General features: G+C 41.1%; 1 protein-coding gene across 2 annotated transcripts in view; it reads right to left on the bottom strand.

The window, feature by feature from the left end:
• The window catches only part of dennd2b (DENN domain containing 2B), a 74,976-nt gene that overhangs the window by 4,345 nt on the left and 59,863 nt on the right, over positions 1–10,768 (bottom strand). For both annotated transcript variants that reach the window (XM_053237949.1, XM_053237948.1), the window contains exon 15: positions 3,527–3,704. In XM_053237949.1, coding sequence (XP_053093924.1) covers positions 3,527–3,704 — 178 coding nt within the window. The remainder of the gene's footprint in view (positions 1–3,526; positions 3,705–10,768) is intronic.

Here is a 10,768-nt window from a genome sequence, read left to right on the forward strand (position 1 = left end):
GAACCTCTGAAGAACCATCTTTCTGAGAGTGTGCGCTGTGTAAGGACAATACAAACTCCAAAATATTGCTTATTATTTTCTCCTTAATATCTAGAACCTGTCCAGCACTCTTACATCACTTTTCAAGTCAAAAGTAGATTTCTTGTAACTTTAAAGTTTAAAATACAGACTCAAAAAGTAAAATTGAAAGAGATCAGACTTTGAGTCTTTGAGCACCGGGAGCTTTAGGAAGTTTAGTATTAAAAAGTAATAATGATTTATTGAGGACTGTGTTATTTTCAGCTGAAATGTTATTTTATCGCAGAAATGTGATGTTACGGCAGTTTGCTTGCTGCTGATGCAGTGATGCATGTGTCTTTAGTCAGCAAGAAATTTCACTCAAAATCTAATTCAAGTACAAAACAACAAGAACATCCAAGGCAAAGAAATTAGACTAAATTACATCAGTTATTGTCAACAGACGCCTTTAGCCGTTTGGTATGATGTGTGTTCTTCGTGATTCTACAGTACGTAGGTATTTATTTATGTATTTATTGAGGGTTTTCTTGCGATTTGTTTCGTGCTTATGAGATCAGCGTGCACTCTGTTCCAAGCCGCTCGCTGCTGCGTAAACGTGCTCAGTGAGAGTGATCTTCTCCCTCAGATGAGACCAGAGGAACAGAGTTTAAGGAGCTGACACTAACTGACAGATTTGTACACGGAAGCCTTTGGCTCTTGTTCGGGGCAAAGCGTTTTGTTTCTGTGATGCTTTTTCTCTCCCTCGATTCCTGGAAGCTGTGAAACATAAATCTGTTGTTGTTGTTTTTTTTCTTTCAGGTCAACAGCCGGACGGTTTATTTGAGTAAAAGCCAATTCGTACAGCACACGATGTACGATACAAGCGTCACGTCAAGATTTCATTCAATTCCGTTTCAATTTTCAATCCGCTGGGTCGGAGCGACGTTAGAGACGCGTCGTACTCACGCTCACGTGTCACACTGCCATTATTTTACACGTTGTGTCTATTTCCTTTACACTTACGCGCAGGAGTGAAGCTCGACAGAAATTCCACTGCAATGACAAGAACACACTCACAAAAAACACACCTGTGCACTTTATTTACAATCATAAAAAATCTACAGAGATGTCATCAACGTGTAACCTGTAGCCCCACACACACACATCAAACACACACACACACACACACACACATCAAACACACACACACACACACACACACATCAAACACACACACACCGGATGACTCAGGTCAGGTATTTATCTGACCGGTTTTATAATTACAGATCTATACAGGCAGAACATAGTTAGTAATGAAGAGAGTTTATAAAGAGAGTAAATAAGATTTGTAATTCGAGCTCTTATTCCACTTCTTTTGGTTTTCAGGTGCTTTAGATCCTGTCTGTTGTAGTAGCGCCCTCTTCAGGACAGTCTGGAATACAATAAATCTACTATATCTACTGCACACCTTCTGTGATGGAGTCAGGAGAAGACGTCTATACGGGAAACTGAGGAGGTAATGAGCAGCAGGTGAGAGTGATTATTAAACGGGAGACTGCTGGGCGTGGCTGAGAGGGGGCGTGGCTGAGAGGGGGCGTGGCTGAGAGGGGGCGTGGCTGAGAGGGGTGTAATTGAGATCTCAGTGCCTACATTTTGCTCCTGGGCCAAACAGAAGCGCGTGCTGGAACATGCCGAGGTGTGTATGGGATTACGTGAGGGTGTGTCTGTGTGAACCTGCTGTACACCACATTCCTCTGACTGATCTGTGTGATCACGTGTACTTCAGAGCAGGAAGAGAAACATGAAGATTTAGAGCGAAAAGCAAACGTCTGTTGTGTTTAGGGTTTGAATAAACAGTCGAGTTTCCCTCAGCTCGCTGTCTCAGTGCTGATGAATCGGCGCTGTTATCTGAGCTCTCTGTAGATAAGCGGAAAACCACAACCCTGACTGAAGGTTTTTGTAAACCAGACTGCAGAGCGAGCCGGGCTAGGAGAGGCGTTTTCCCTGACTCGCTGACTCGCTGACTCGCTGACTCGCTGACTCACTGTAATCCACACACACTAAGTGGTGGTCTACATTTTAATCCTGAACCAGCACTTAATCCCTAAACTCAGAGATGATTAGCCAGGCTCTAACACACACACGGAGCTTCTCAAATCTCTAACTGATGCCTCCTGTACTCCTCGATGCACACACCCTCCTTCAGGCCGTGACCCAGAAATCCACCTTTAAGGACGTATTAATTCTATAAACGAGCTCAGAGGAATAAAAGAACACAAACAGAGACGAGGTTTATGGCTCAAGGTTCTTCCTACTGTAGCGCATGACTCGAGTGTAAAAAACAGATTCCAATAAACGAAGCATAAGTACAAAATAATAACATTACTTACATAAGAAACATGGACTATATATAAAAAAACCCTGGGATTATTAAGTAATAAACGCTCTGTGTGTGTGTGTGTGTGTGCGTGTGCGTGTGCGTGTGTGCGTGTGTGTGTGTGCGTGTGTGCGTGTGTGTGTGTGTGTGCGTGTGTGTGTGTGCGTGTGTGTGTGTGTGCGTGTGTGTGTGTGTGTGTGGAGTTACTGTTCCCACCCTGAAGTTGATTATTTTCCTATAACAGCACGTCCAAGTGTTTTAGCAAGTGTTTTATTCCTCTTATACCACAGCAATTTACCAATTAGTATTTATTACTGAATGACATATTGTACTTTTTATCCATTTATAGTTACACTTAATGCCTCTGAAGCAAGTTAGTTCCTGTTGTCACTTACGTTATAGCAGCTATAAACATTCATTCCCTCAGCAGCCTCTCTTTATTCTCTTATTGTTTAATCGCAGCTTGTTCCGCATGTTACTGAGAAACCGCAGAGAGGAAGCGTAAACTCCTCTGTCCTGAAGATGTCGGAAAACTCGCTTTGCACTGGAGACTCCTTCCTTAAAAGTTACATAAACGTGTCTCCTTAAAGAAAAACCTTATCAATGTATTAGATATCTTATATAACTTTACAAACTGACTCCAATTTACTCGATTTTTTTAATCACTCTTTTCACTTTTTCCTTCTTTTCTGTCCATCTGAGTAACATGAGCTTCACCGAGCGTAAAAAAAAACGTTAACAAAAATCTTTGCATTGATTAATGATTAACTCGCAACGAAAAATGCAACGGAGAATGTTTGTTTCTATGGTTACACAAAAACAGTCCTGATTCACTCCCATGTGTACGAAATCATAACGAATCATACACTGACATAAAAGTCGCCATAATGTCCCAGATCGGATTTCTGTCATTCAGTCTGTCATGAAAAAAAACAAGCAGTGTCACGTGTGTGAAAAGAGGTTTAGTCCACTTTCCCCCGCAGTGTGAACGGAGCCTGAGCTCGTCTGGGTTTTATTGGCTCCAAACATTCCACATGCTCCTGATTTTTTACAGTCCCGAGTCCGAGTGTGTGTGTGTGTGTGTGTGTGTGTGTTTTTGTAAATGTGAAAGTGAAAGACGAGTGTTAGTGTTAGGATCTGCGTTAGCTTTACCTCCTCCACTGGCAGTTCCTTGAGTTTGGGCAGTGAGCTGGACAGGATTCCCACCAGGAACGGAGTCGGGCAGCACACGATGTCCACCATGGAGGAGGGAAGCACAGGGATGAAGGTGTGCTGCCAGGAGAACGGGTAAAGCAGAGCCACCACGGCGTGTACACAGCTGGACAGGACGCTGCGGACGAAAACACACCACCACACACTTAAATCACCTGATTCTGACACACACACACACACACACACACACACACGCAGCTAATCCCGTGATGGACACCACTGAGGAAACCAAGCCCAGATTTTCCAGTTGATCCTGGCTTTGCAGCCGAGACGGTGGAATCTGTGATTATAAGCAGGACTGAGTGATCAGATGCTGAGGAAGTTCAGTTTAAACGCTGGCTGCTGTGAGACGCGATACTTTCATTTATCATCACCAGAGAAAGCAAAAATATCTGCAGCGCTGAGAGCAAACGCAGGCCAAACGTATCCTGTGACCATTTTTTTTAAAGGGTGGGAAAAGTGCTCAAGTTCTAATTTTTTCTCAAGGTCACGGATCTCATTATCAGAAACACGGAGAAACGTGCAAAGTGAAAAGTGTCTCTCACACGAAGCGCTTTGTCTAAGACACAAAAAAATCGACGCATCAGTAGAGACGTGACGGCATCAGGGACGTGAAATTAATAAACACGATTATTTCAACCAGTTACAGAATAAAAAACTTTTATTAGATGTCTAGCATTTTAAATCACCTGAAACAGCCTTTTCTTTTACTTTGTACTGAAGTCCACTGAAGCTTGTGGCAGAAAAGTGTACAATAAGTATCAGAATTCTGGATTGTGATTGGTCAGAAGGTGTTGATTAATTTTCTATAACAGCAGCTCTGACAGTAGTGCAGGTTTATATATGCACTCGTTCTAATAATAAAAAATAATAAATGTGTGTGAATTGATAAACGATGTGGTGAAGTTTTCTTTAAGGAGAAATGTGTTTATTTAACATCGATGGAAGGAGTCTCCAGTGTCAGAGCTTTGTAACAGTCAGAGGTAAAGCTGTAACTGTAAGTTTTCCGACGTCTTCAGGACAGAGGAGTTTACGCTTCTTCTTTGCGGTTTCTCAGTAACATGAGTAACAAGCTGCGTTTTTATTTTGCCTTACTAACTTGAAGAGAGAGAATAAAGAGAGGCTGGTGAGGGAACGAGTGTTTATAGCTGCTATAACGTAAGCGACAACAGGAACTGACTCATTTCACTGACGTTCCACAACAAGAGAGCTCTGTCCACAGAATTAGCATGTCTCTTTAAACGGTCTGGTCTGACGTCAGAAGCGAGTCGTGAGATCTTCCAGCTGGAGGTCATGAATACCACGCAGTCCGTTTTATAGTCGCGGCGGTTGTTAACAGCGACTGACCGTTTTCTCGTTAATGACCACTTATAGAGAAACATCGTGAATAAATCACTGCTAGTACCATCTCTGTAGATCAGAGCAGATCAGGAGATCGAGTGTGGAATGTAAACATCATCTCTGATTATGAAAGCTGTCTACAGCGACGTTTTCACAGACGAGCACTATGATATACGCACTCACACTCCTGTTTAAAGAGAGAGAGAGAGAGATGAAATGATCTCTTCTTTACCTCACATTAGCTCCGTCCTCTTAGCCTCAGAACGTTAAATTTCACAGCTCGTTAATCACGCTAGGTTGTGTTGTCTGCCTTTCAGTGTGAACGGAGGAGTGGTGAGAGATGTTTAATAGCGTAGCCACGGGGCGAATCTGAGTTTCAGATGCTAGAATTTCACACTGTCATAGCGATAACTCACAGCTGAAACATGTGCATGCAGAGCGCTGTGGGAAAAGCATCAGGCGAGTTTCATTTCACTCGGAGAAAGTGACAAAATAAAACTCTAACGAGAGAGAGAGAGAGAGAGAGAGAGAGAGAGAGAGAGAGAGTCGGTCTCTACAGACAGAGTGTGTGAAAGTGAAAGAGATCAGCAAACACACACAAGGTTCCGTAATATTCCATAAACGCTGGCTAATAAAAACGAGGAAAGCGTAAACACACACAGCGAGCGTAAACATATGGATACTGTATAGTTTTTTTAAATTTAATTTATTTTGTCTCCCGGAAGGTGAACGTTTACACGTTGAATGTTCTGAGACGCGTGAAGCCAACTGCATCTTCTCGAACTGCTGCATCACATGGCAGCGTAACACACTCAGAGGAACGCGCTATCTGCCCTCTTCCACATACATGAGCTCACGGACACCCATGATTGGCTAGTGTTACTGTGATTGACAGGACACAGAGAGTATGCCCCTCCCACCCGGACAGCGCAACATTCTCTGCAAAATACTGGTGAAAAATTATTGGCACCCCTACAATTAATCTGTGGACAGAACAACAGCACTGAGACTCTAACAAAGATGAGAGACGCGTGTCGAGGATTTTTAAGGAGTTGATGATGTTTATGGGGAAAAAACAAAACGCTGTAGATCCAGTGAGCTGAAGTTCAGGAGCTGTGTTTTGTGGATTTGTGTCTCAGGAAAAGATTCTTTAGTAAAAATCTTACAATCAGCTCGTTGTTGCGGATTTATTGTCAAGTAAACGTTCGGGTTTCTAGCAATTTCTGTTTTAGGTTTGTGTTTAATTGTATTTTTTCCAATTATCAGACAAGAAGTCAACAAACATCTGTATATTTTGTATTTAAAGTTTTTGATGTGTGCAACTGATTATTTGGTCAAAACGATGCCAGTGTTATTATTATTTATTTATTTATTTTTACTTTTTTAAGATTAATTTTTAAGATTTTAAATTATTAATGTTTTTGTTTGTATTATGATTGTATGTTGTATTATGTATTATTGATTTTCTATATTATTAGATATTTTACATGATTTTTTTTAATTATATATTATTTTGTCATGTAATAATAAAAATAATTGTGCCATGTTTGTTTAAAAAAAAATACTATTCTTGTTTATTTCTTATGAGAATAACCTTTGAGTAAATGTAAACGCTTCCTCTAAACATTTGAAAGAAAGATTTTATTCACTGTGTGTAATAATTACTTATAATAATTATTTCTGCCTGTACTTTTAAAGGGTGCCAATAATTATAGCCTGAATATAATTCTAATTTAACAATGTTCTCACATATCATGTGTCTAAGGCTATGTGGGTGCTAAATCTCTCCAGGAGCTCTCCTGAGGAACACGTACAGACTTTGGGAAAGTCGTTTTTACAGAGTTAATGAGTTTATCAGATGGTTTGACTTCTGGCTAAAAAAGTTTGTGAGTTCAGCTGGATCTTGTAAGATTCATTCATCATGTGTTTTCACATGCTGTACCACGCTGCACTGCGCCACGGGACATAAAACATCCTCATAACTACGCTTTAAAACACAAAAATGTTCACGGTTGTGTAAAAGTGTATACGTGGAATGAATAATGACTTTTTGCGTCCCAGGTCTAGCTTTAGAATTTACTTTTACTGCAGCAAGTTAAAAAAAAAAATAAAAAAATCAGACTCAGTAAATATTATTCTCTTTCTTTTCTTTTTGCACTCTGCGTTTCTGCACAATGCAACATGAAATTCTCACGCTAGGCCCAAAAAAAAAGTAAGGCAAAGGCAAAGGCAAAGGCAAAGGCAAGCATCTACACCCACGTTCTGCCCCTGATGATGAACCAGAGCCAGGGAAAGCCACAACGCAGGAAGATCAAAACCAGCTCCGGGGGTTAACCCTTTCCTGCCATCGAACACTTCTCAAAGCACAAGGCAGAAGACAGACACGAGGAGGAACGCTGGTGCAGTTCATTCAACAAAATTCCGGTTAAATAATAAAGTCCATATGATGCTGAATCTCACGGATTTATTACATCAGGAGTAATTTTCACTCACTCACTCGAACAGCTCACACACTCACTGTGTTTCTGATCGAGTTCAGAGCCCTATTCAGACTGGATTAGCTTTCCATGTGGAGGAGTGTAATGCAAAAAGCACTTATACAAACACTTCTAATAAAGATTAAGCCTTTCTAGCAGGACACTGGCGTTCCATTCCGCCTGTGGAACAGAAATCGACTTATCGGACATTTTCGATCAGTATAAACTAATGAATTATTTTATTGCCACAAGTCTGTTATAAGATTAGTCAGGATGCTGTTGGGTTTCTGTGTGTAGAGTATCGTGACTCTGGGGGAGTATTGTGACACGACAACGTTTTCAGCCAAAAACGGGAAACTTTTTACGCGTTTTGCGTGTTCGTTTACACGACAACGGTGTTTTGGCGACTGAAAACGCATATTATTGAAAACGGTTTTCAAAATGCAAGTTTTTGAAAACGCCGCCGTTATCGTCTCCATGTAAACACCCAAAACGGGAATCTTTGAAAACAGTGATGTCATGCGCGTGCGTAGTACGTGTATGTAGACGGTGTGTAGCCATGCGCAGTGCGTGTCTATTGTAAAGGCAAGCGCAAAGAGACACACACAGCAATGGCGGAGAACATGGTCGTTTTGTTGCTGCTCAACAGTTTGCTAACGCTTCTTCAGCAAAGTGTGGATTTACTTCACCAATATTACAACCAACTAACAAGGTCACAGCGCCAACTACTGGCCTGGCGTACACACTACAGCGTTTTTGGCCGTTATCGCGGATATGTGTAAACGCGAATTGTTTTGAAAACGTTGTCGAGTATACGTGAAACTTTTTGAAAACGCAAGAGAAAAACTTTTCGGTTTTTGACTACATCGTTGTCGTGTAAACGTAGCCTCAGTGTTTAGCTGCTGGTGAACAGGATGATGGGAAATGGGAGGGTGTGAGCCTACTGCTGGGGAAACAATTCACACCTCTCCACAATAACACTGGTACTGAGATAAAACACACAGCGCTAAACTAAAACTAAAGCTTTTCTGGTTGTAAAACACTGTATATAACTGTTGCAATACAATTATAAAATTTAAACCTAGTAGGCTAGGTTAAAAAAAAAAGAAATACTTATGAAAAACTGCAGATTCTTAAAGTCCTGAGTGTCCACTGTGTCTAATGCAGGCATCTCCAAAACAGGCACAAATTCCATTTTTTTTTACTCTAAAAAGAGTTCAAATAATCAGTGTGTAATTAATCAGCGATCAATTACTAATGACGTCCTCAACATTACTTAACAGAAATCTGATCTTGTCCGATTAGCACTACTTTCCTAACATGGAACTAGTTTCTTTGTGGATATACGTTACAGGGCACAGAGGCATTTATCACGCGGTGCTGCCGAGGAATCCTGGGACTGAGCTGCGCCGGTTTTCCCAGGAGAGGCTCCGGTTATATCAGTGATGTGGGAAAGAGAGGAATAAAGCTTGTGTATATACTGTACATACCTCAGACTACAGCCTGGACCTCTTCCTATCTGTTCAGGTGCTTATCGCTGTCGCAATTTAATCTCAAGTCTTGATAAGAAAGTCTTTTAAAAAAACAGAGCACCATTCCTGACTAGCAGTTTAATGAGTTTAAGGTGTAACACGTCTGAACGAATAAATAAAAAGCACATGATGTAACTTCAACCTTCTCACATTACGTACCTACACGCATAGCTGCGATGATCAGGTGTCCACATACTTCTGGCCCTACGGTGTGTATAACTTCTAAAGCTAACGAGTTAAACTTGAATTAAATAACGCACTCATCAGTGTGAAAACCGGTTCTCAGATTAGATTAGATTAGATTAGATTAGTACGCTCACCAGAGACACCAACGATCTCTGCGACTTCCTGCTGAGCTGCATTTTTCTTCCTAACGTCTCTATAAACGTTTAACGATAATAACAAGTCGTATATGACACAATAAGATGAAACCACGCTTATACGCTTTCTTCCAGTTTTGTATTAAACCGTAAACGAGAGCCAACTGCAGGTAGGAACTAAAGTTGTGAGCGGAGAACTGAAGAAACGTCGGACCGCACGCGCTGTAGGATTCGTCTGAGGAATCGTTCGAGCCGATCGTTTGGAATTATCACATCATAGCTAATTTGAAACATAAAAATGTCTGATAAAATAATAATAATAATAATAATAACAATAAAAAAAATAAGGCTATCTGTGCTTTGTGGTAGTTTCACATTACAGACTCATTAATATTCGAATATTTATATTCATATAAATATTTAAATACTAAATTGAAATGTGATATTTTGTTTTATTAAATTAGAGCTGCAATAAGAATTTAATTATTCTTTATACTGTTTAAATTTCGAAAATTTACCAATTGATTATTTATTTTCCTGTGTTTGAATCCTTGGCTACAAACTTAATTGAAAATAAACATCATTATTTTTGAAACACACACACACACACACACACACACTCACACACACACTCACACACACACACACACACGCACAGGAAGTACATTCTTTCCCCTCGGAGTCACCGCCTGTCCCAGGTCCCCCCACTGCTGTTTGTTTAAACGAGCCGCTGATTTGTGGAGATTAGACTTTCGCAAATAACTCACTCCCTAATTTCTGTTACTGAGTCCATTTTGGAAAGAGGGAGGATGGACACCAGAGCCCCCCGGGGGACTCCTGCCCGCTACCAGGCTCTGCCCTGACCCACTTCTACATCCAGATCATCATGACGCCGCAGCGGGTGCGGTTCTGAGATGTGTCCTCTGATTAACCTCACAGTGGCCCGGACAGAGCGCGAGTCTTCTCCTCCAGCTACGCGGGAAATGGAACACCGGACCGCTGGGATTAGTCCTAACGTCTCACTCGGACAGCGAGCAAGTGACAAACTTCACGATCTAAAACACTGAGGTTGGATATTTTCTCCTCAAGTGCTGTAGGTTTATCATCACAGTGCATCATGGGAGTTCTCTACCTGCTGCAGTGCGTCGTTTCGACGCTAACCTTTCGCACTGCATTGTGGGAATTCACGACCACACTAAACATTAAGCTAAAACATAAACATCAAAATGAACATGTTGTGAAAATCCCAAGATTAAGACAAATAAAACTAGCCACTCAATCCGGACAAAAGTAATGGCACCCTATAAACAGAGGAGGCGTTAGTGTGTGTCTATAGAAGCTGATGCGCTGCAGTGGCTGAGCTGCATTATTGGAAGATTTAGGAGGCGCTCTTTCACCGTTTAGTCGCCATTTTATCGTTTTCAGCTCTCTTTGCCTTTTATGGAGTTTTGTGGGTGGGGTTAATTGTAAATATGCAGTGAACACGTGAGTGCGAAGAAAATCAAAAACTTT

The sequence above is a fragment of the Pangasianodon hypophthalmus genome, chromosome 11, assembly GCF_027358585.1.
Source record: "Pangasianodon hypophthalmus isolate fPanHyp1 chromosome 11, fPanHyp1.pri, whole genome shotgun sequence".
NCBI lineage: Eukaryota > Metazoa > Chordata > Actinopteri > Siluriformes > Pangasiidae > Pangasianodon > Pangasianodon hypophthalmus.